Source organism: Neolamprologus brichardi, chromosome 11, assembly GCF_056152115.1.
Source record: "Neolamprologus brichardi isolate AB-2024 chromosome 11, ASM5615211v1, whole genome shotgun sequence".
NCBI classification, from domain to species: domain Eukaryota; kingdom Metazoa; phylum Chordata; class Actinopteri; order Cichliformes; family Cichlidae; genus Neolamprologus; species Neolamprologus brichardi.
The window spans coordinates 27,357,235-27,384,231 of NC_142114.1; the positions used below are offsets into that span (position 1 = coordinate 27,357,235).

A 26,997-nucleotide genomic window follows, 5' to 3' on the forward strand; every position below is an offset into this window, starting at 1 on the left:
GTGAAACGTGCACTTCCCACCAGATTAATCCAGGCAACAAGTTGTCTTCAGCTCCTTCAGAAACACTCCGCTCTCAATGCAGTAGCACAAAGATGAGGAAGGTCCGTGATCTCCACAAGCTACCTGTTTTAGCTTCCCACGTTGCCAGAGGTACTCTGAGTGACGCGGGCACTCAGAGTGACTATCTGGGGTGTGTCCGTCGTTATCCAGTTCGGTAATGATCCTCTGTAGCTTTTTAAGTTCCACAACTTTAGCGAAACAGCAGTCTACAGTAGTCCTTATTAGCGAACGGCTGGGTTAGCCTCACTTTAACTTAACGCGTGCACAGCCGCAGTAAACAAAACACACAGTCCAGCAGCTTCACGCCGAAACTTTACGTGTCATGTCACTAACTTACCGACACTGTGACTTATCTTTCCGAAAAGTCAAAACACACTTACTACTAGTACATAAAAACAAGCTAACTTCTCCGGTTGCTCCATGTAACTCACGCACCACCGCGCTCTCTCCTCGCGCTCTCTTTTTTCTCTTTTTCCTTCTCCACCCTGTGTTACCTTCACAGACCATATCCCCGTAGGAAATTACAGTTCTCACAAACAATTCACAAGAAAAGAAAGATAACTTATTTTAAACAATGCAAACATGCTTTTAATCATTTTACATGAACTTTTACCTTTTTAATATACAAGAAAATTTAAATAAATGAACTCTTTGATATTTATATTCTCAGACTTCACTTATCTTTTACTATTTATGCATTTTTTTAACCCAGGTTACACATATTTTTGTCTCCAGTCATTCACATTTAATTGCTTATTCATTTTCTCTGCAAAGCATGTCCTTTCTTCACCACATTTCTATTTCCCTTATGCATACCTAATGATAATGGGCATGCCCGTGCATGAGAAATGACTGCAGGAAAAATGATGCCACTTAATATGTCTATTTACACATTTTAATTAATTTACCAAACAAGATTATTTTTAGGTGCTTAACCTTTGTTTTGTTTTGTTTTGATTTTCTTTTATGAGTGCCTGGAGTGGAGTCCTTTCTGTGTCGCAGCAATCTACAGTGTTGTCTGATGATGAAGTAACGGACTGGGTCAGGTGCTGGATGTAATTGGGAGACACATAGAGAAAAGAATTAGGTTTGACAGGTCATTTATTCCACTTTAGTGAATAGTAAGCGAGTTGAATGATGGTGAACAGAGCATTTAGACCTCATTAACCAGTCATTCTCTCTCCCTCTCTGTATCATGTTTAAACACCATGTTAAACATATAAACATATTTAAAATACAGCACACTGTGTGCATAGAGCTCCTGTCCTCTGTTGTGTATGCACTGGGTATGTGGGATTGGGCAGTTATGTGCTATCTTGCTGCTTAAAGAATATGCATATACAACTGCTACAAATATAGGCAAGGCAAGGCAAGCTTATTTGTATAGCACAATTCAACAACATGGTGATTCAAAGTGCTTTACAGAGACATTAGAAACAAAAACAAATAAAAAGCATGATTTAAAATTGATTAAAACAAGCAAACAAACAAACTAATTAACAAACAAACAAACAAACAAACAAAACAGTATATAAAATCAGAACAGTAGATAAAATCAGTAGTTAAATGTAAGTTTTGAAATTTAAGCTTAAAAGTGTGGATTTGGTGCTTTATTCAAATGCAGCTGAGAACAGGTGAGTCTTCAACCTGGATTTAAATAAACTGAGTGTTTCAGCTGATCTGATATAGTGAAAATAGCAATAACATCAAGCTATAGCTATTAAGATTTAACAATTCAAAAAAAAACAAACACAAAAAGCATTAACCACAAAAACTTTGTGACAGATTCAGATCCAGTCCTGTCTGTTGAGCTCCAGTTTCTAGGACAGTGATGTTTTCCAAGCCATAATCAGGTATTATTACACACTAAATCCAAAATCTTCATGTATGGAATATTGAGCCTGTAATGTCAGAAGAGTCGATTCTTTTTCTGTCCAGAGTCGGTGGATTTGAAAACCAGGAATGCTGCTGTGCACAGAGAGCAGATCTCCACCTATAAGAACTGCTAAGCCCCAATCTGTAATTTGTTTGCTCACATAAATTATGTATATACATCCACATGCATAATGAAAAGGTCTGAGTTATACTGCATAGTAAACCAGCATTTTGTTTTTTGCTTACAAGATGATAAAGCAAAATAGAGACGTGCTCTACTGGTGTAAATGAGCCAGAACTGCAACACATCTGAAATAAAGCTTACAAACATACGTTTGTGTTAACAAAGTATCAGTTTCACAGAACAAATGTGGAAAGAAAAAAACGTTTTGTTTATATGTGCTCTGTGTGTGTTTGTTATTTGTAATGGGGTATTGTATTATAGCCATACTAATGATAATCATGCAAATTAAAATAAAAGAAATGATCACATTATGTTCACATAATATTATGGCAAACAATCAGGTGCAGCTGGGAGCCGCGCTCCTGTTTATAACGGCTCTCTTCCCTTTCAGTAACTTCTTTACTGCAGCCTCAGCTTATCTGCACACTTTATGGCTGACTACAGTAAAGTGACTACCACTCACAGCATGCAGTTTTCTGTGGTTGTGAGTACTCCTCTCACACACACGCACACAATGGGAAAGACTCATCTCCAGCAACAAATCTACTAAACTGAGTCACACAGGTGCAGTTAGGCAGTGAGGCACTGTGGACTTCTTAATGTAATTACCAGTTTGTTCTCTGCCCTTGCTGAGGCTTCTCATCATTGAGCTACAGCCAGCTGCTCTCTTAAAGAGCGCCTCTGTGCACTACACCTGGAGACGCTGGCCTTATATTGTGGCTGTTCGGTGTATTGATGCATGCTCAATCGTCCGGGTAAGAAAATCCCAAAAAGTTGATTCTGTTCATCTGGACGTAGCATTTTGAAAACCCTCAGTCCAGATGAACAAAATCAGCTTTTTGGAATTTAGCTGCAGTTTATGGAGTTAGAATACAGCTTTTATCATTTTTGCTTATCTTTTTCCTTCATTTGTTTCATAGGTTTCAATATACTTTTATTTTATTATTTCTATTGTTCATATGTGATTTCTTTAAGTTCTGGTCATTATGTTTTGTATTTCTCTCAGTCCTCTGCACTTCCTATTATCAGTCTATCTATTCCACATATTTCTGTATTTTATACAGCTGGTACTTGTACTTTGAAGCAAGCTAATATACTCCAGGTAATTTTTAGTTACCCTAACATTGGAGATCAGGATTAGCGGGGACATAGTGAGTGGATAACTAACTCTAAGTTAAACCAGGGTTTCCCCTTCTGCATTCACACTAATGCGATGTTGTTGGGAGCACCTGATCAGTCACCGTTATTGAGAAGTGTACTGACAACAAAGTGGGTAATTGTGCAGAGGAAGATGAAACTATATTATGGAGAAAAATCAAGAGATTTAAAACACAATTGGAACAGAGACTGAAGCAACACAGTCGCTGCAGACGAAGCGGAGGACAGTGAGAGGAAAAGCACTGTAGAGTAATATAAAATTTAAAGTGTGCATTTTAAACGATCGGTCACTTCAGAGCTGTAATGTGCAGCAAAGACCTCAGAAACAAGTAGGAGCATTCAGAGCTAAAAAAAACTAAAATCTTAATTTTATTGCTCTGTGCACCTACTCACCAGATTAATGATTTTCTGCAGCATTAAACTTCAGTTTTATTTGCAACAGTGTTGCATTTTACTGTTAAATTTCTATGTTCTTTAAATATTTTTAATCATTTTATCAACATCATCAACATCTGAATCGGTGGCACTCATAGGGATCATTTTGTATGCAAGTCAGATGACCTGCAAAACATCCCTTTTTATATAAGTGAACACAGACAGACAGGGATGCATGCAAATGAAAATACAGGTGGGAGCAATGAACCACGTGTGAAAACGATGCCAATTCTCAACTGTCTTGACATAATAAAGATGAAAACATACAAAAGCAACACACTCATTTATCTCAATTGTGAGGATTCAAATCCAACATAAAGGTACATATACAAATGCTGTTGCTCACAGAGAACAGTGACAAAAACATTACAGTAAATGCAAGAATCTCCCTGCTGGGCCATTATTAAGTTATTGGTATTGACTAACCAGCCTCCTGCAGTTACATTGCAGCCATTTTATGGTGTAGATCAGTAAAAATGTGACATACTGCTGCTTCAAAGTGATTATAATCTCCCTGAAAACAACTCAGAGGGACAAATTAATCCAAAAATGTCAAATAATTGATTATGTCCGTGTGTGTATTTCAAATCCAGCCTATTTGACTGGCACTAACTGCTGTCACACGCAAACCCATATCGGCGAGTAATGGGATCTGAATGCTTGCAAAGCCAGAAAAGACAGCACTCAGTGTGTGTTTCTGACCCTTTTACCAGCCGTCCGCTGTAAACGTCAGCCAGTGTCGACCGCCATCTCAGCTCATCACTGTCATGTCCTGTCACATTATCCGGCAGCGCTGAGTGGGGTAGCGTCAGCGGCGGATGCTGCGCTGAACTTTGAGATGGACAGGCCTTCTGTGGGCTGTCAGATAGCATCCAGAAAATGACCTGCTTATTCTCCCTCGCTGTCGACACTCTGCCGACGTCTCCCCTGACACAAACGCATCAGTAGAAATCAAACACAGTCCGAGGAATGAAAGGAGACACCAACAGACAGAGCGCCGGGGGGGAAGAAAAATACATTTACTTTTTTTTTGTAAACAGGAGAAAGAAACAGAAAAGGCTTTTCTTGAACTTAAATATAGACGTGTTTAATCTTAAACCTGCAACATTCACCTAAATTTGCGTTATCAACCCTGTTAGGGATGTTTACGTGACTGCGAGACCTATTCAAAAAGCACCGCAAACATTTCTTTTTCTCTAATTGCAGATCGGTTGTGCTCGCCATCTGCTCACTGATCGGCTGTGGTGGCTTTACGGTTACCTCAGCCCGGGGCGAGAGGCTGTTTCGAGGCAGACAGCTCATCAGGATGATTGACAGGTTTTGGTGCTGGAACTCGACCAGCTGAGGAAAAACTGCATATTAGAGCTTTAGGAAGTGATTTGAAAGATGACACTGAATTTGCTGCAGCTGGAGATGGTGCACTGCACACTGCTGCGGGCTTCAGAATGGGAGTCTGTGATATGCCTTTGGTGTGTGGGTGTTTGTGCTTTGCGAGTGGATTATATGTGGGTCGTGGTACATTTGCTCCGGCAACGTTTCAGTCTCTGGCAGGCGTGGTCCATGTGAAGTGTGTGGCTCCGTGGGTGGTTGAAGGGAGCAAAGGAATAACATAGCTCTGGCATTGCAGCTGCTCTCTGCAGACGAGCCCCGTACACATCGGCGTGGAGAGGAATTAAATGATACATGACAGGGGGATTTCTTAAAAAGATACGTGCGCAGTGGCCGGGGGGTTTTCGATGGAGAATTGTTGATAAATTAACAGCCCAGCCAAGAACAACACAGAAGAATAAATTCAGATAGAGAGTCCCGAGTCTCCTTTTCACCACGTTATGCCCGATGATTGATGATATTTCCACGAATAGCTACAAAAATCTTCACTAATTATGCTACTTTTTGTGGCCTCGTCACTGCGGATTCATTTCACAGCATCTGCGCCAGAATGAAAGAGGAATAACATGTTTCTCGCCCAGTGCGTGTTTCTCGTAAGAGGTCACCCATTCTCTTATGGCCCAGATGTTTTTAACTGGCGTTAGCTTTCCACAGCACAGGCTCCACTTTCACAGCGGGCTGCAGCGAGTGTGGTTCTCTGCTGTAGAGTTTCCTGAGCCAGAGAGCCTCGCCAGATCCGTGTGTCATCCTCTTCTCTCTTTCCAAATAACTTGGGCAAGATTTACAGTACAAAGGTAGACAGTTGCATAACTCTGTCTTTCTGTCCAATTCGGCAACAAAGTGTGTCAGGGCAAAGGCTGAGGAGAGTCCCTTCTCTGCTAATGCAGTGCAGAGACAGTGTTTTGATGTTTCCAGGCTGATCTTCGCCAGGCTTCACATTTCACTGCGTAATACCGAGTGTGTTTCGGTTAAAAAAGCGGCCGTTATTTTCTTTTACCTGCTTGACATTGCCTACACGACTAATGCACTTCAGCAAACATGCTCGAAACGTTGACATTTTCTTCCCAGTCAAGACTGTTTGCAAACACTGCGCTGTAGATGTTAATGTTAATTCTACTTACAACATAAGACCCTCTCTTATAAATCAATAAATATTGATATTATTGCAATAATGGAAGCAAATTCATTAAAATTTAGTTTTGAATACGATGTTCATTTGTGACCATTTGCACCTGTGTTTTTGTGTGTTTCCTTTATTAGTCTATGACAGCGTTCGTCTGTCTGTCACATGTTAACAATATACTTGTTATATGCTGATATATTGATCCCCATACTGGTTTGCAGAATCACAGGTTCAAGGATGTCTCATGACGGAATACCTTTTTATAGAAAAATATAAGTTACACAGACTTGTCCTAGCTACAAACTCCGTTGTGTAGTCGTTACAAAACTGCTGTAACTCGTCATGGCAACTATCCATCCATCCATCCATCCATCTTTCTCCACCAGCCCGTTCTCACTCCCGAGACGTAACATACCGACGTTTTGTCAAGTCCCGCGGCTTTCCTGAGGAACGCGAAAGGAGACCTTCGGCGTTCTTATGGTACGCGGCGGGGTATGGCTGAAATCCAGTGCAATGACACTCCCGCGGGAATAGACGTTCCAGCCCTGTATTCCAGCCCTAAACCTAACCTTATCCCTAGCCCTAACCATAACCTTTTTCCTGATCTTATCCAGGACTTTAATTATGTTAAATAGCGTGTTTCTAAGCGATTTGAAGAAAAAGAGCGAACATTTGTAGATTGAGTCCATACGGTTCTCATATTTCCTCATTTTGCCGAGGTCGTCATTTAGGAACGTGGTGGGTAGCCGAAAACGTAATATGTTGACGATTTGTCACCTAGCCTAAAATGTTACGCTTTGGGAGTGAGAACGTGTTGCCTCCACTTATCTGGGGTCAGGTCACGGGGGCAGCAGCCTAAGCAGAAAAGCCCAGACCTCCCTCTAACTGGCCACCTCCTCCAGCTTGCCTGGACCAAGGCATTCCCAGGTCAACCGAGAGATATAATTTCTCTAGCATATCCTGGGTCTGCCCTGGGGCCTCCTTCCGGTGGGACATGCCAGAACACCTCACCTGGGAGGGCGCCCAGGAGGCATCCTTATCAGATGCCCAAACCACCTCAACTAGCTTCTTTTGATGTGGAGTAGCAGCGGCTCTACTCTCTCCTGGATGGTTGAACTCCTCACCCCATCTCTAAAGGAGAGGCCAGCCACCCTTCGGAGGAAGCCCATTTCCGCCGCTTGTATTCGCGATCTCGTTCTTTCGATCACTAACCACAGCTCGTGACCACAGGTGAGGGTAGGGACGTAGATCGAAAAACTGAGAGCTTCACTTTTACACTCAGCTCTCTCTTCACCACGACAGACAGGTACAGCGTTCGCTTCACTGCAGCCGCAGCCCATTTGTCGATCTCCCGCTAATGCTGGAAACATTCCTAAGAATATTTTGGTTTCATTTGGTCCATGCTGACAAGATAGCATCACAAAGATGCAGCAGGTTTGCAATTCTCCTTCTCCACCACATCCCAAAGGTGCTCTGTCCATTTGAGATCTGGTGATTGTGGAAATTGTTTGAGGACAGTGAAATCATGGTCATGTTCAAGAAACCAGTCTGAGCTTTGTGACGTGAGATGTTATCCTGCTGGAAACACCCATCAGAAGACGGGTACATTGTGAATTGTAGCCTCAGTTTTCTGTTCTCAGCTGCTCTGCTGCTGTAGCTCATCTGCTTCGAGGTTCAAGTTGTTTGGATTTCATACCTTGGTTGTAATGAGTCATTATGTGAGTTACTGTTAGTTTCCAGTCAGCTTGAAGCTGTCAGGCTATTCTCTGACCTCTGACATCAACAAGGCATTTTCACCAAGAGACCTGACGTAGGATATTTTCTCTTTTTCAGTTCATTTTCTGTAAATTCTACAGATTGTTGTGCAGGAAAATCCCAGTAGATCTGCTTTTTTGGAAATAGTTAGGCCAGCCAGTCTGGCGTCAGCAACCATTCCATCCATCCATGTTCAAGTTACTTGAATCCCCTTTCTTCCAGTTCAAACCATGTGGCTGATCAGGCACATTGTGCTTCATTGTGCTTCAATTGAAGCAATTGTGCTTCATTGTGCTTCAATTGAAGCACAATGAAGCACAATGTGGTTCATTGTGCTACGGTACCGATATCGGTACCGATACCCGATATCGGCCCCGATACCGATACTGGTATCGGGTATCGGGGCCGATACTGTAAAATGTGTGTGTACTCATACTCGTAAAAGTTAACCGATACCATGAACCGATACTAACTTATTTCATTAATCAGAGGGTGGCTTGTCATTTCTGTTGTAGTTTTTTAGATTGGCCACTAGGGGGACATCCCGCGCTAAACAGGCACAGGGTTAGGCGGCACAGTCGACTGATGATCCACGGGCAGATGAGGAGTTTGTTCGCCAATGCCAAATGCTTTCGTTAATTTGTTTGCTTGTTTACAATATGGATACTCTGCAAAAATTTTAAAGTTTATTTTATTTTCAAACCTAATTTGTATTTATTTATTTATTTATTTGTTTGTTTATTTATTATTCTGAAAGCTCGAGACAGTGCCAATAGTTCAGTGATATTTTGTTAAATTAAAATGTGGAGACTCTGCAATAATTTAACAGAAGTGCTTATTTTTCACTTGAAATTTTTTTGTGGTCATTTTTAATAAGATTTTATTTTTTATCGGCAGAGAATAAAATAAAACCTGTCTTCCAATTTATTGCATTTGTGTGTGTGTGTGTGTGTGTGTGTGTGTGGTAGAAGTATCAGTTTTTGTACTCTGTATTGGCAAGTACTCAGATCCAAGTATCGGTATCGTATCGGTTTGAAAGAATTGGTATCATTGCATCCCTAGCTTCAATACATACAGCTGAATAGGTGTATGTATGGAAGTGGTGAGTGTAGACTGGGCTGTGTAGCTGCAGGATGTTAAAGAGTTTCTTTCTTGATATCAGAAACGTTAGAACCGCCTTTGTGTTTCTAACATTTAATTTCCTTTTTATTTTCTGTCAGTACACTCTTCATTAAAGCTGATAACATATTCCAGTTTCCCATCTGTTGAGTGGGCGTGTTAGGTCATTCTACCTGCTGAGAATACTGGTGGAGATGGAAAAGCTTTTATTAGTCTGCCCTCTTCTCTGCTTCTGTCACGGAATAATCAGAAGTCGTGAAACTCGGAATAGCTGCACAACTTTGCCTAGGTTTCTCTCACCTTAGACTGTTTGCATTTTGTTTTCCAGCCAGTCTGGAAGCACTTTTAAACAACCAAACACACTAAAAGTGTCACATTCATCTTTAGGCAACATTAAATGTTTCAAACCCCTTAGGGACGCTCTGTAAATACACACAAGCCTGAAACGGAGAAAGTGTGGGAACTTTTAAAGTCCATTATTCACTTTCCTTTTGGCTCTATCCTAACTGTTCCCCTGTGTTTACCACCTTGTCCCTAATTTTGATTCCTTGACATTTAACAGTGTACAGTTAGAGTGCCCCTGGGTTGAAATTAAGTATTTAAGGGCAGTGTAAGAAAAAAAAAAATCACATTAACCCAAAACAGGATGTTCAAAGACAATAAAGGTAAACTGCAGAGTCTGATCATGGTAATAATGAAACACAGTTGCACCCCTCGCTGATGATTGCTACAGTGGATTGAGGATTACTTTGTGATACTGCTGATTGTCTGTGAACAATAGTGAGTAATTTGTCAGAGACACCCTCATTTCTGTGACAGCTCAACTGGTACAATTTTTCTTGTTTTATTATTGCAGGACTTTGATTGCCAAAGCGAGAATAATAGGCGATTTCAACTCTATTTGAGACAAACATTTCATGAAAACACAAACAACACAAACTATATTTACAAAGGCAGGGCAGACCAGGGGCAAAAAATACTGAATTTGTCAAATTAAAAGCAAGCATGTGTGATTACACGTACTCTGCAATCAAAATGGATTTTGATGTAAGACCTGGGCCTGCAGTTTTTTTTTTAATTTGCTACCTAAACTTTAGATGGTTGTGTTTAAACTTTTCTTTTATCTTGCGGTCACCTGGTCATCTGTGCTTTATACTACTAAGTTAAAAACCCTGCTGTAATACAGAGAAACCTCCAATGAGCACATGACCCCCTATGAGCGAGCACTTGGCAACAGTGGCAAAGAAAAACTCCCTGTTAACAGGAAGAACCGTCTGGGAGAACCAGGCTGAGCGGTTGGGGGGAAGGGGGAGGGAGACACAGCAAAAGACACTGAACAAGAGAACCAGTAATTACCCCATCTAATACTGATGTTCTCTAGATCAGTGGTCCCCAACTTTTTTTGCGCCACGGACCGGTTTATGCCCGACAATATTTTCACGGACCGGCCTTTAAGGTGTCGCGAATAAATACAACAAAATAAAACTAGTACCGGTACCGAAAGAAAGAAGATTTATTCATAACACACGTGAAAAGACCCAGGAAAACCAAGTTAACGATAAAAACGATAACAAAATAACGCTGAAAACCGCTAAAAACCCTGAAAACTATACATTTCACACCTGAGCCTCAACTCTCGCGGCCCGGTACCAAACGACTCACGGACCGGTACCGGTCCGAGGCCCGGGGGTTGGGGACCGCTGCTCTAGAATGCATGCTTGTTACAGTGTAACACGTCATCAGGGCATTTGAGTCAAACATATTATTAACTTCATAATAGAATTAAAATCTAGTCATGACTGGAATAGTTGTTAAATCTTGTGGAAAAATAGAGATCTTTGCCTTGAATGCTCAGTCTGCTCAGCATCTAAACAAATTTGACAGTCTGTAGGCTAAACATTTTAAAGCTATGCAAGTAGATACAGTTACAGTAATGTGACTGCTTTGAATATTGCTTCTGTTTGCAATACAGTGGGTAATAAGCGGTACTTTTCAGTATTACAATGATCTCCACCAAGATGGCAATTGTGAAGCACTTCTTGCATTAGGCTTCATGATAGTCCTGACATTTCTATGTCCGTAGTCTTTGTCTCCCCAATACTTACAGATTTGTCCTGCATACAGACAGGACAAATCTGTAAGACTGTAAGTTAGAGCCAAAGGAAAATCCACTGCAGTTTTCTTATTCTTATTCTTAACTTTTGGTGACTGAGTTTGCATTTCCTCTAGGATAATGCAAATATTTGCATTTCAAATGAACAAAAACAACATTTCTAATAAGATTTCTGTCAAATAAGGCAACACAGATTCATTCTCTTCGCTGTTGACAGCCCAGTCGTGCTTGCTGTTGTGCATTTGCAGTCACCCACTGCAGTTCTTTTCTCTTCCAGGAAAAACTTTGGATCATGACCTCACAGTTTACTTAATATCTTTTGACACACAACTCTAGGGTATAAACTTGTTTTTTCATTTCTCTGTTGTGGTTTTGGTGACTTTATAAAACTATACTAAAAGTACCAAACTCCCATTACAATAGTCTTTCATTAAAGCAGCACATCTGATTCTGCTCTGAGCCTGTTGCCTCTGGCTAAGCTTCAACAAATCGTGCTTCCCAGACAATGTCTTGGGTTTTAATCAATAGGAAATAATTCACATGAACTACGTTAGAAATCCGAAGTGTAATTCGCTGCTCCAAAGTGCTTTACTCTGCTCCAGAATATTTGCTTCACCATTAGGTCAGTGTGAACCTGCTCATCCTGTGTCTTGGTTCCTGGAGGGATCGCTATCATCAGAGCGGGATTTCTGTCAGGATGATGTCTGAACTCCTCCTCTGCTTTTTTATTCAGCAGTTTCCTTCTCCCACTTTTCCTGTGTCTTCCCTGGAATTTTCCATTCCCTGTCTTACGTCAGCTATAGTCAAGTTGCCCTCAGAGAGTTTACCTCCTCTTGAGAACGGCTGACCTTGCGGCTACTCTGCCCACCCACTAGGCATTCGTTGAGTCCCAGCAGAGACGGTCTTTTCCAGATTGTTGCTGCCAAGCTGCTGTAACGTTCCAGTCATTGCTGTCACCTGCACACAATTACTGCCCTTCCTGTTTTAGTCCTTTTCAAGTTGTTTGTCTGACTCCTGCTGCCTGCCCATGGCTGACGTGGGTGAAGATCAAAATGTCAGTAATCATTGTCAGTATAGACCAATAAGAGGTAAAACTTTAAAGATGACCAAAGATTTGAATTTTTTAAAAAAGCCTGGTTCCACTTTGTGGCACCGCTGTTCGTCTTTTTCTTTTTCTTTTCTAATCCCAATAAAAAATACATCAAGCATCTTTTTCTACCTCTGCACACAAATACTGTTAAAGTAATGCTTCAGTTCGGCTGAACAGCTTCCACTGAAAGCGACAGTGTAACATCACCGTGCCCACCTTCTGCAGCACAATTGTCGAGGTGTGTTAGTTAATCCTCCCACGCGCAGCCGGCACCTTTCCACTTTCCCCAGCCAAGTGGTGCCTATTCAGACTTTTTCATGAGAGAGGCAGATGTGTTTGTTCGTTCCCCCAAAGCTCTGTCAGCACACAGAGGGAGGCACACACACACCAAACAGACAAGCAACGCGAAGCTGTGCAAGTTCTAAAGCGCAGTCGCTGTGCAGCTGAAGGGCATTTGCTCATATTTGTGGGGTTTGGGCACTGGCATTCTGTCTTCTGTCAAATGAACAAAGAATTGATCGTGCTAACAGTTATTATCTGTGCACAGCTTGATATCACTTATGCCTACACACTAAAGAATTGCAGTTCACAATAAAGCGGCTGCATTTCCAATATCCAGAGAGTAACATACACTGCTTTGTTTTTACAGTGTTTTTGGGGTTTAATGAGTTGAGCTGAAAGTGAATTTGCTTTTTTCTGGTCTCTTTCACATGTGTAGGGTACATGGAAAGTAAAGAAAGCAGCAGCAATGTTGGAAGCTGGAGCCTATCCCAGCTGTTGTAGGGCACGAGGCAGGATACACCCTGGACAGGTCGCAAATCTACTGTGAACATGTTTATTTCTGGTGTTAGCTCCTTTATTCTCAAGCGATCACCACAGCAGGTAGTTCCACGTTTGATTTGGCAGATTTTTTTTAACCAGATGTTCTTCCTGAGGCAGCGCCAAAGGTATTTGTGTCTCTTCCCAGAATCAAACCTGGGAACCTTTGATTGCTAGGCAAATGTGTTAACCACTACACAACCACTGTTTATTTATGCTGTTAAGTGCTGCATGTTATGGTCGTCTACAGAGATTGGCTTGAATTTGGAGCCAAGCTCAAGTGGCCATTCAACGACAGTATATTATCTGAGATTTGGTAGGCATAGGAAAGATCTCGCTCACCTTCTAGCAAGTTAAATTTAATGTGCTTTCAGGTGAGAACATGCTGTTAAAAATAGTATAAAAAAAGCCACAGGTGCCCTTTAACTGTTCCCTTGAGGGAGTTTGCCAAAAGCCATTACTGTAAGATTAGTAAAGAGTGGTGGCGTATGCCTGAAGTAAGCAAATAGACCATTAATTCAGTTTTAATGTTTAAGCCAGAAATCACCTGTTGAAGGGAAAGATGGATGTCTGGCTTTCTAGAAAGCCCCAGGCAGCCTGTTTTCTTTTCACAGTCAAGTGAGCGAGCGGAATGAAGCTGATTTACAGGTCGGCTTTAGCACCGTTTTAATTATCCTCTCTCTGTGCGTCTTTCTTCATCCTCCAGATGGACCCGGTGCAGAAAGCCGTCCTCCATCACACCCTCGGACTCCCTCCCACCGCCAAGAGGAAGCACGTCTCCTGCAGCGTTTGCCAGCTGAGGTTCAACTCACAGGTGAGGAAGTTTTTCTTCTGAAGAGGAAAGAAAGTTCAAAAGTCACAAGTACTCCTGCAAGAGATGAACACTGAAAAGAAAAAGAAAGAAACGAGAAAAATGGCATCACATCACAACCTGCACAGGAGAAAGTTTAAAACTCTTCCTGCCCTGCTGTCAGCCATACTGTCTTTGAGTTGAAGGTATTCTCTTGCACACGGTAACACATACTGTCACTGTGGCTAAAGGGTAAGATTAAAGGGTAACACAGAAGTTTTAAAGAGAAAAAGTGGAATCTTCTTCATTCACTGCGTGGGGACAGTCAAAGAGCGATTTAGCAGTGCATTAAATGTGTGTGCATTTCGTGCTCTGTTAGGGTTTGGTGTTCTAATAACCTTACGAGCCAATGCGTACTTATTATTAAATCATTATAGACTGCATATAAAAACATGGCCTTGATCTTAGGGTCTGAAAGGTGAAGTCAGTGTGGGTGGGTGGGCCTACAACCTGCTTTCTTTTAACTGCACTTCAGTGGGGAACCGCTGGGTTAGCAAGCTGCATAAACTGCATGGGTCCAATGCAGTACAAGAGGTCATCTCACCAATCAGAATCAGAATAGTTTATCAATACCTGAGGAAATTATGTGGTCACAGTTGCTCCATGACAGTAAGAACAGAAATAATGGAACTATATTAAATAATAAAATATATTATAAAGATACAAAATTTAATAAAACATGTCTAATAGATACAAATAGCTCTAATTATGATTATCCCAGTATATTGCTCAATTTAAATATATATGGCTGACACTGAGATGCACCTCATATCATACTGTACTTTCTCATTTTCTCTGTAGTAGAGAAAATACAAGCTTCTTGTATGGTGGGTGCTGCACAGAGGCCAATATTAATCGCATCAATAGGACGAACATGGTGGAAAGGTCCATGTCAGTGAGTCCAGTTAGTGCAGAGGAGATATACCAGGTGGCGACACCTGCCCATCACTCCCCTAACCATTTTAACATACAGCTCTATGGTGTCTTTTGAAGTCATCCTCGAGTTGCACCAAGAGGAACTGCTTTTTTTTCTGCTTCCATGTTTCTTCATTTTTCAGCCCTGGAGGTTTGATCTTGGTTTGCAGATGAAGCCCAGATTGTCTATGATAAACTGACTCTTAATTAATGCCTACCAGGATGAGTTTAGAGTTGTAAGTATTATTTTTTTCTACAACATGGCATTTAATTTGTAAATCATAGTCCAGAGTTACCAGATGGGTGCCTTTGATTTCTCTGAGCCGGGCTTTAATTCTGCAAAAAAAACCCAGAAAAAAAGCTCCATCTACACCACGTCGTTGCTTTACAAACAGCCTGCATCAGTGCATCATCTCTGGCTCTATGGAGAGCATGAATTTAAAGGGTTTATGGAATATTTCTAACTCTGATAGAATAGCGTGTGATTTTTACCCTATTATCAGCTGAAATAGGGTGTACCACCCACAACAACAGTTAGATAAGAAAAAAAAATGTAACCTATAATTTTTTTATAAAGTATATTCATATTCAAAATCGACACAATCGAGTCAGAGCCACCTGACACTCTTCTGGATCATGTTTGACCTACAGTTCAGCAGCTAAAACTGCAGCTGACTTCCTGTGATTAAATCCTGATAATAATTCCTGTCAGGCTTGTCTCCTGTGCGGGGAACACTTGCTGGAATCCACGGCACACCTGGTGGAGGAAATGTCCTCTTCACACCCCAGGAGAGTGTCCATTTATCCACTGAAAAACACAATTAAAAAGCCCCACTACCTTGTTGTGAGAGAGGTGAGACATAGTGAGGAAGAGAAGGAGAGAAAACAATTTGTGCACCAAACAAAAAAGAAAAAAGCATAGTGCTGTCATGGATATTCACAGTAGACATACACTGGCCTTAAATATCAGTGCTCTCATCAATAAAATGGGTGCAAACATCTTGATTTAAATATTCTCCTCCCTACATTTTGCACAAGATCATTGCAAAAATGATCTCTCACCTCGGACACACAACCTTGTCACTGTGGGTTTTTTGTAAATACCGACCATTTCTTTTTTACACCAAAACCCAGTTTGTACTGGTGTAACATGTTTGTAAGTCTGGCCCATAGACTGCACATAGATCTAAAACGTGAATGCAACATTAAAGGGCAACACTTGATTATTGCCTCAAGAACATTTCCTAATGAGTTCATGATCGCTATCATGAGTTGAAACCTTATTTAACAGAGAACTGTGTTCATTTTATGGACTGATGTTGGTCATGAGACCAGGCTGGCGTTTCTTCATGCATTTCTCTTCCCATCATTCTCGTACGAGTCAATCTTGGTTTGAGAAGCTTGCCGCTCTTTTTAGCGTTTTCTGACCGTTTAATCTGATCTCCTTCCTCTTGAGTGCAACCAGTGGCTTTCACCTTGTTGTAAACTCTCTGTGATTACACTGATGAAGACATCTTTTAACTGTAGACATCGACAATGATAACTCGACCTGCTTGAAAGTGTTCTAGAATGGATTTTGTGATTATTCAGAGTTGTTGTTTTCTGCAGGCTTCTGATGTTGCTGAACTGGATTGTTGTGGTTGCTGAGCAGGACGGCACATTCCTTCTTTTTACAATGCACCAGATTGTTGATTTGGTTATTTTGAATGTTTTTGCTGACTCTCTGATAGTTTACTTTGGTTTTCCAGCTCAGTTATGGCCTACTTCACTTACATCAACATATCTTTAGAACTCATAGAAAGAAGCCCAATGAAAAGATCTAATTTAATACTTGGAATCTGTTTAATCTGTCATGGAATAACAGGGGAACAGGCCTCATTTGGCTGTAAAACAATCTATCAGTCAACTGTTCAGTTACTATTGAGCCTATGAAACAGTTAATTCAATACTTTTGATAAAGCTCTTGTATTAAAGTTTAAAATCTGCACTTTAATCAGATCTTGAATATTTTGTGTGGTGGTGTACAGAGGTAAAATTACAAAAAATTGCATTAATATCTAATTATGGCAGCACGGTGGCACGGTGGTTAGCACTGTTGCCGCACAGCAAGAAGATCAGGCCGGGGTCTTTCTGTGTGGAGTTTGCATGTTCTCCCCGTGTTTGCGTGGGTTCTCTCCGGGTACTCCGGCTTCCTCCCACCGTCCAAAGACATGCAGCTTGTGGGGATAGGTTAATTGGATAATCCAAATTGTCACTAGGTGTGAATGTGCGAGTGAATGTGAGTGCGAATGGTTGTCTGTCCCTGTGTGTTAGCCCTGCGACAGACTGGCGACCTGTCCAGGGTGTACCCCGCCTCTCGCCCTATGACAGCTGGGATAGGCTCCAGCGCCCCCCGCGACCCTGAAAAGGATAAGCGGAAGCGAATGGATGGATGGATCTAATTATGGATCTAACTATATACAGCTACAGTGGTGGTAATGGTTTCTAACTGTTTTCTGTTTTTGGATCTTAATAACATCTTTATTATGGCCAGTCACAGTAAAGTTGTTTTAAAGTGAAATAAAAGAGCTTTAATGGACAGAGGATGAAGTAATGTACATGATTTAAAGTTTTTGTGGTCCAAAAAATATCAACACAAAATTAAAAATATGGATAGGAACAACCCTTTTTAAAACGGGTAATCATTAAATTAGTGTTTCCAAATCATCTGGAGAGATTGGATACAAAACTTTAGCGTCTCGACACGTTGAGGAGTTTCAGAATGCCGTGTAGCTCTCTTTAGCTCTGCAAAGCTCATAACAGCTTCAGTATGATAGGATTTCTTGTCCTTATATTTGTCATCATCACACTGAGTTTCAGTAATATATATCATATGTTCCAAACCGAATGTATTTTTGCCTTCATTAGATTATATGTGCTCGCTCTAATATGCTGTAATGAAATGCATGGCAATGCTATTAGCTCGCTAAATTTAAATGACGGACAGGCAGATGGGTTTCAGTTCTTCCTGCACCTGATTTCCATACCATTTTCAAAGCAATCAAAAAATTTAAAAAGGAAAATCACGGCTCCTGCTGCACGCCGTTAAATCAGCTGTGTCCCCAAATAGCAGTGTGGTGGCTCCGTGATTAAATGAGTAATCAATCCTTTTCAAACATTGAATGGGTAGGTGATTACTCAGAATGAGATTATTATGTTTTACATGGGGAAATCTGCCTTAGTATATATTTACTATCCATCAGCTGCTAATTTAAAGCTTCATTAGAGAAATAGAGCCTGTGTTCAGCTGTCAGTGGACAGGTAGCACTGTGAGAGAGAGGGGGTTGAAAATGAACTCAGGAGCTGTTTTCTTCTATTTCATTCAAGGATACAACAGGGAATTGTTTTAATTTGCTCCAGTGATCGTTTATCATAAATGTGAGATGATGCAGGGAGAGAAGCTCGACCTGTCCTTCATACTCAATACTGAAACATTCTGAGGATGGAAGAAAGTTGATTTAAAAACCAGTTAATGGTCTGAGATCTTAAAAAGAAAAAAACCTTCTCAGCTTTAATGGATTTTAAGATCTTTCTGCTTTACTTTGCAGTCATGTTTATGAGTTAGGGTCATAAACATGCCTCAAGTCTGCAATTTGTTAAGTGCGAGTGAGTCACCAGATAGTCTCATCTGCTCCATCACAAGAAACACTTTATTTCCAGTTTACATTGGCTGCATTTCAAATAAGTCCTTCAATTATTTACCTTGACTTTTGTTTTTGTGGATTGTATCCAGTTAACGTTTTAGCCCTTTTGCAAGCTAATAGGTTTTCTTTCTCAATATTCTTTCTTGAAACGCAAAGGAGCAAATGTACACGTCACAGCGAGCGTGTCAGGAGAGACATTATGAGTGACATTAGTTAGTGTTTTGTGTGTGTGATACAGAGAGAGCAAGCAAGAACGAATGTGAGCCAAACACACACAGAGAAGCTGCTGATTATTAATTCATATGATGATGGTGTTTACATAAGCACAAAAAAATTTCCACTGAAAATTGCTTCGCCAACCTGTGCAGGATTTTGGTGCCAAGTGCAAAGGGAGGGAACAAAGGGGTGGGAGGTTTAATCAAATAAGGTAATGAAGAGAGAATCGCTGGTATTTTGGTATTTGTTGTCCACCGCTGCTTAATGAAAACCGCTCTCCTTTACTTCATTAAATTCCTGCAGCCATCTGAAGAACACATGTTGATGCGTCTGCAGCCTCTGGCCTGAGAAGTGTCATGCCAAAGTGCAGTAACATTACACATGATGATGTTCCACGTTGTTTACCTTTTTCAGATGATGATGTGCAGGCTGTTACAGAACAGCTACAGCTACACGCACACCCCTGTTCTCACATCTATAAATCCTGCTATTTGCACTAAGGAGAAATAAACACTTTATGTATGTCACGACCTTGTTTTACTACACAGTGCACGGACGCTGTCGTGTGCACAGTACAATTTACTTTCTTGTTTTGATTAATTTGTTCCATTTAGGTTACCCAAATCTGTCTGACCACACGACAAATGTTATTTGTCAAGCTCTGAGGATGGCCTGTTTTAATAATTATTCGGTTCTTGTCTCGCTCATTGCCTGCCTGCCTCGCGACCCGGGCTGACTTTTTTGTGTTTGGGAGCTCAGATAAAAGCAGGAGTCACTCAGGAACAGACCTACATAGAAACCAGGGTAAATTCACTTATTGGGCCACAGCATCATATGAATTGATGATCTGAGAACTTTTATGTCTCAACGGTCAAATAAAAACATTAAGCAACATTTGAATAAGGGTGGGTGGTTATTATTTATGAGAGCTTCACGTATGTAATACGAAAGCTTGCCTCCTTGAAGCCTTAAAAAAATGAGAAACAAGGAAATCAAGCAGTCCACCTGCTTGTAGGCAATTTTAAATCCCCAGTTAACCACATGCATGTCTTTGGAGTGTGGGAGGAAGCCAGAGTACCCACAGAGACACAGGGAGAACATGCAAACTCCGCACAGACAGGCCCCAGGCAGGATTCAAACCTCGAACCCTGTTGCTGTGAACGTTACTTTGTCAGTACTCTGCTGCATTCTGTGCTGCTGTCCTCACCTCCAGCTTTCCACATGATGGAAACCACAATCTTCTTAAAGTGGTCCTGACTGAAGTAAAGGTTGTGAATGATTTATTTGACTGGACAAGGAATCCTTTCTTTAACCTGGTGAAGGCCTCGGTGAGGGGAAAAAACATTTTTGGACATTCATTCACGCATCCACTGATTTATTTTCTTAACAGTGTTTCTATCTCGGGGTTCTGGGGGGTTGTTGTCTGGACAGGTTGCCAATACATAACCTAGGAAACAAGCACAAAGACATAACCTGCAAGAAAGGTGTGTGCTGCTGTGTGTACATGTATATCCATATTCCTTAAAATCAGTACATGGGGGGAAAAAGGCTAGGAAATGCTGATGAGCCCAGTGTTTCCTAGTGTTTATGTCCTAAAGTATAATTAAATAGTCATGCTGTGGAGGTCACTCTTATTTTCCACTTCTGGAGCTCTTTTCTCTCCGTTTTTCACAGGCAACACAGTGATTCTGTGTTGCCTACTTTTAAGTAAACAGAAGATTGTTTTTTGACCCTGATCTCGTACACAGAACACAGCTTTCACAATTCTAAAGAACAAACCTGATGTTTTATCGTGTTATTACTTCACTACTTTTCAAAGGTTTATGAGGCATACTGAAAATGATAATGTGTCAGTTGGATGCAAAAAATTAAGCATCACCACTGGACTCTATCCAAAAATATGCTGTTCCTAAATCAAGTGCATTTTCGTTCTTTAAATCTGTGAGTTCACTGATTGGGATTTTTTACTCAGCACTGGCTGTTCCAATTCCCCAATAAGTCTATTTGGGTTTGTGCTTTTGGTATTTTATAACAGAGGGTTCTGTCTGCACTGCGTGTTGTATGGTCATCATCTGTCACTTTCAGAAACCAACCCTCCAACATTCACACCCACTCCATGCCATGAAGGTCCAGCTGTGATGATGAGTCAGGCTTTGTATTTGTGTTTTGATCTTAACGTTTTCATTTTCTATTAAACCCGAAGCAACACTATAAATGCATTCATTAAGAGGCTGTCTGAAAATGTGTGATATCCCAGAGTTTAAAAAATTATAGCATCTTCTTTTTCTTTCTGAGTATGAAGGACAAGGCTTTTCAGTCCAGCTTCTGTTTTCTTCAAAATCCGCACTGACAAACGCTGGCGTTGATGTTATTATTATGACAAGTTAACAGGTCGGTCTCATGTTGAAATAAACACCGTGGTCTCTTTAGGTGCAACACAACAGTAATAATATTTCCATAAGCAGTTTGGCAGGAGATGAGATTGAATTGCCTTCTCTCAGATTGATGTAAAGCTGCAGCTGTGCAGACAAAGACAACTCTACAGTTTGGACTGTCCTCTGTGATTATTGTGATGGATTTTTTATTTGACATTTTATCATGCACGTGCACAACAAAAATAATATTGGTGAAAAGATGTGAGTGAACTGGTAGATTTTTATTAAAAAAATATATCACGTCAGTGAATAAAAATAATATTCCCATCACAGCAGAAGAAGACAAAAACAGGAAATCTGGAACATCTACTTATTGCTTTTACTTTTTTTTTTTTTTGCAAGTTATTGCAAATCCACCAAAACCCTTTGCACAGCGTATGAATTAAAACTCAGCTTAATGTTCCTTGTGCTCATGATGACAATTAATTAAGGCTTTAATGGCAAAACAAGTTTTAAAAAACTATCAGTAATGCAGCCTCTGAGCTATCAGTGACATTTTTAATTCACTGCTCCGGCATCATGAATTGTCACCACTTTAATAGTGTTTTTATCATTATTGTGTTATTAGTTGTATCGGCATTATTTTGTGGAAAAGAGAAATCATTTCCTCTCCGGAGACCTCGCTTAATAATCTCAAGCCTGTTCTTTTTTCCCCCCCTTCCATGTTTTTCTGTAATTTGAATAACAAGCAGCGATAACGCCTGAAGAAATACTATTACGTAGCTTCTGGAAAAAGGAAAGCAATTATAATTGACCAAAATGAAGACCCAAATGCAGACTACTTAACAAAAAGTGAGCTTTAATACAAAGCCTACTGAACTTATAGAAAGTCAGAAAACACAAACTCCAGAAGGCTTATAAAAAACAAATGAAATATAATTGGAAATAGTGAGAGGTGGGAAACAGAATGGCGACTAAAAGCGGAGCACAGGATCTTGAATTCCAGCTCTTTTCAACACGTTCTCACTCCCGAAGCGTAACATTTTACGCTAGGTGACAAATCGTCAACATATTACGTTTTCGGCTACCCACCACGTTCCTAAATGACGACCTCTGAAAAATGAGGAAATATGAGAACCGTATGGACTCAATCTACACATGTTCGCTCTTTTTCTTCAAATCGCTTAGAAACACGCTATTTAACATCATTTAAGTCCTGTTTAAGGTGAGGAAAAAGGTTATGGTTAGGGCTAGGGATAAGGTTAGGTTTAGGGCTGGAATACAGGGCTGGAACGTCTATTACCACGGGAGCGTCATTGCACTGGATTTCAGCCATAACCCGCCGCGTACCATAAGAACGCCGAAGGTCTCCTTTTGCGTTCCACAGGAACACAGCGGGACGTGACAAAACGTCGGCATGTTACGCCTCGGGAGTGAGACGGGGCTCCTCTTTTAGCTAATATTTGTCATTTAAACCCAGATTAGTTTACTTTATCATATTTATTTTGGTTTCTGACTAGTTGTTACCTGACTCAGATGTTTTTGCTACATTGTATTATTTACTGACATACATCATTCTATTTCTCAAAGTTACGTGTTATATTTTTGTTGTGTTTATTTTTTAAAATGCTGTAACAAAAGAATTGATAAGTGAAGTATATCTTACTTTATTTGAAGACTTTCAGTCTAGATTTAAAGCTCATCATAGTACAAAAACAACACTAGTGAAATAATGATCTTCTTGTGGTCACTGACAGTGGGCTCATCTCTCTGCTTGTCCTCGTAGACCTTAAAGCAGCATTCGATAGTGCTATTCACAACATTTTCCTACAGAGACTAAATGACGCCGTATTAAAGGAAACACGTTGCACTGTTTTGAGTCATATCCATCTGACTAGTTCAAAGGACTCCCCCTTGAATACAGATGTTATTCTTGGAGTTCCACAGAGTTCCGTGTTGGGACCAATATTTGTTTTCCTTCTCTTAGGGATGCATGAAAAAGACAGTTTTTACATTTCCATTGCTGTGCACATGATACCCAGTTCTATTTATCAGTGACGCCAGATGACAGAGACTAGTTAGTTAAACTACTATCAGGCATGTATTAAAGAGAAAAGGATAAGCAGTACTTCAGTACTTATACTATTTTGTCCTAAGACCCTCAGAAAGGTGTCCAACCACATGCTTACTCCGGATGGCATTACTTCGGCATTGCACAGCAACACTATGAGGAATCTTAAAGTTATTTTTGACCAGCATATTCTTTTCGGTGGGTACATTAAAGAAATAAAGATGCACTTTTTCATCTGTAAAACATTCAGAATGATGTTGAAAAAGAATTTCATGTATTTGTTACTTCTTTGGTAGATTATTATAATTCCTTCTTATCTGGCTGTTTTAAACATTCTCTGAAAACACTGCAGCGAAAGTACTAGAACTAGGGGGGCTTAGTTAGTACCAGAGGTCTTTAATATTGAAACCAGAATTTAATTTAAAATCCTTCTTCTCACATACAAAATCCTGACTCATCAGACCCATCATATCTGCAAGAACTAAGAGTATGATATTATCCCAATAGAGCATTTTATTCTTATCCCAGCTGGCCTAAGGTAAAAATTAATTTCATGATAATTCGAAAGGCCGGTAATACAACAGCAGACAGAGAAGGCAATGAAGAAACCGCCTTGATAAGAAGGAGATTTTGTTACAGGAGCATAATGTTCACAGTTCAGCTGCTGATTTAACAGTCTGCCAGTGAAAATTCAAAACCTGTCAACAAGTTATGGCATTAAATGGAAAGCGCACCTTTAATTAATATTTAATAACTAGATTTGTGCCACTCATCAGTTATGCTGATTGTTTTTATAAGCAAAGGGCTAAAGGAGGTAAGAAAGAAACCATTAAAGCAAATTTTCCTAGTACTTAGCTCATTTAAACAGTTCTCTTTAAGACTGTCATTCAGATACGTTTAGGTCACATCACTCAGTTAAAAACCTTCCACAACAAATTCGACTTGACTGCCCCCACTGACAGAAACAGGCAGAGAAAAAGGACATCAGAAACACAAAGCAAGACCCACCTGTGGAACAGGTGACAGCTGTTTTCATCAAACAATAGCTGACTTACTTTGGCTTCAAGTGGTTTTATACAATGCTTCATAAAATACCTGCTTTCCCCTTCAACTTTACGTCTCAATACTTTATCAATACTTTGCTACTTTCGGTCGATTCCTTATTCACAAAGTTCACCACAGCAAACCCGTTTGAGATTTTTCCCCCAAAGTCCTTTCTGACACAACACAAAAGGGATGTGTGTCTCCTCCCTGGGGTTGTGTTAATCCATATCAGGAGTAAAGAATCTCTCAATCCCCAAAAAGCAACAAAAAAAACAACCCCAACCCCCCCACCATAAACCTTGAGTTATTTATTGGTGCCGTGACTCTGATTTTTGGCTCCAGGGCTGGTGTGGAGTGATTGAAGAGAATCATTGCCTGCTGGCTCTGTTCTTCCTGGACCTGCTCTTAGTGTTCTTCATGGTGTTGGCTGCAGCACCATTGGGAGTGAAATCAAGAACTGCAGCTGCCCAGGATTCGGTGAGGAAACACATGAAGCAGCTTCTTCCGCTTAGCAAACAAATGAAGAAGCTTCGGGAGTTGTTCTAAGAGTTGGGAAGAAAAAAGGGATTTGTTTTGGATTGCTTGTTGGACATCTTGATTGGGACAACTCAACACTTTATTAAGGCTCAGCATCTGCACAGTTTTGGACAGTTTCTTCATATTAGTTATATATAATGACTGGAAAGAGACTCCCTCATATATATATTAATAATCCTGGGTGTCATTCTTTTTCATTGATCTTGCTTTGCCTGATTAAGACCAGTAATAACAGCCATATTTTGTTCATAATGAGGGACGAGGTTGACATGGTAAATGGTAAATGGCCTGTATTTGTATAGCGCTTTTACTAGTCCCGCCTAGGGACCCCAAAGCGCTTTACACGTCCAGTCATCCACCCATTCACTCTCACATTCACACACTGGTGGAGGCAAGCTACAGTTGTAGCCACAGCTGCCCTGGGGCAGACTGACAGAAGCGAGGCTGCCATATTGCGCCATTGGCCCTTCTGGCCAACACCAGTAGGCGGTAGGTGAAGTGTCTTGCCCAAGGACACAACGACCGAGACTGTCCGAGCCGGGGCTCGAACTGGCAACCTTCCGATTACAAGGCGAACTCCCAACTCATGAGTTGGTTTCTAAGGAAAAAGTCATTATTTTAGTCTTAAAAAACAGCTTCATAGTTACAAGCTACAACAGTGTAACACAATTTATTGATGTATTAGAATAATTTATTAACATAAACCTATTTTTTCTTACAAAAATAAAAATTTAACTTCAGTAGTTAAAGTTACTGATGACCTGTAGTGCAGTAAATAATACATAAGAATGTCATACAGATATTTTACTTTGGATTAAACATTTATTCACAAATCAGTTTAATCCTTAAAAATTTATGACCCTACCCTACAGCAACAATCTGTGCAGGAACCATCGAGTTGGATTGAACTTTATTGACGGAAATTGAATAACAACTCAACAGCAACCAGGTGTTGGCTGCAGGCTGGTACCAGATGAAAATGTGTTTTAAGAATGTGTTTATTTTCATTTGGTTTTGACGTAAGTCGCAACACATTTGAGTCACACTATGAATCAGACTTGGGAGCGGCTTCTTGCTCTGAGACTTGCCCTTGCTCCCCATCAGACTGAGGCCCGCACACTGGCTGTTATGGGTTAAAACAATGACTGGTGCTTCTTTGTTGTGACTTGGAGTCATTTACTGGGGTCTTAACTCATCCACAGGAATGTGAATGGGTGGGTTTCTGGTTGCATGCACTGTGTAAGAGACTCAGCTCTTTTCAAAATAAGAACTTAAAATCCCCTAAAACAAACATCACTACAAACTTTAGTTCCATAGCGTGTACTGTCATGATACTACTGGCTAGAAAGGTTTGTATACACACTGTGTAAATCATAAAGATTTATGGCAGGCTAAAAATGGTGTATAAACTTAATACTACACATCAAAGTGGTAGATGGTTCCATCTCCATTAAAAAAGAAATCTACATATGAAAAAAAAATACAATGAATAGATTTACTCTCCATTGCATCAGTTTTGGGCTTTGGAGATAATTTTATTTAAATATTACATAAATCATTAATGTTGGATTGTGAACCTTCCCCTGAATTAAAAGTTTCATCTGCTCTGAATCACCAAAAACAGCTTTTCTGTTTATGGAAGAAATGGGTCATAGTCTTATTTAAATGATATTAAATTAATTGGATTGCGAAGTCAAAACCAACTAATCTTCTTCTTCAGCGAGACAGTGGCCAGTATAATGATTCTGGTTATTTTCCTTTGAATTTCCTGACTTCTGTACAAATGTTTAATTGAATCAGCTGAACTTTTTAAATGTCCCATACATGACTGAAAAACTGCAGTAGCTGAAATAACAGTTACTTCATACGATTTATTTAAAATTGCTTTAAATGCATAGACATACAGATAATCAAAGTAGAATTAATATAACACAAAAAGGGAATGAAAAGAACATTTATAGTATCTTTGAGATGTAGGTTATGTTTTTGTCTGTTTTTGTCATGTAACGGCTGTGTGAAGGCAGGAATAGGACCCAAGGTGCAGACACTTGGAGGCAAAAGTGTACTTCCAAAACTCAGCTTTATTGCTGGAGGGCAAAACGTAACAAAAACCCAAAAATACAAAATAAACTTAAACAGGCAGACAGACAGAACACACAGCATGAACAAGGGTAGAAAAGAGTAGA

The 26,997-nt window shown here is 40.3% G+C and overlaps 1 protein-coding gene across 1 annotated transcript in view; it reads left to right on the top strand.

Moving 5' to 3' along the window:
• The window catches only part of znf385d (zinc finger protein 385D), a 98,715-nt gene that overhangs the window by 30,537 nt on the left and 41,181 nt on the right, over window positions 1-26,997 (top strand). Inside the window, exon 3 of the mRNA XM_087848462.1 lies at window positions 13,827-13,934. Within this exon, the coding sequence (XP_087704588.1) occupies window positions 13,827-13,934 (108 nt within the window). The remainder of the gene's footprint in view (window positions 1-13,826; window positions 13,935-26,997) is intronic.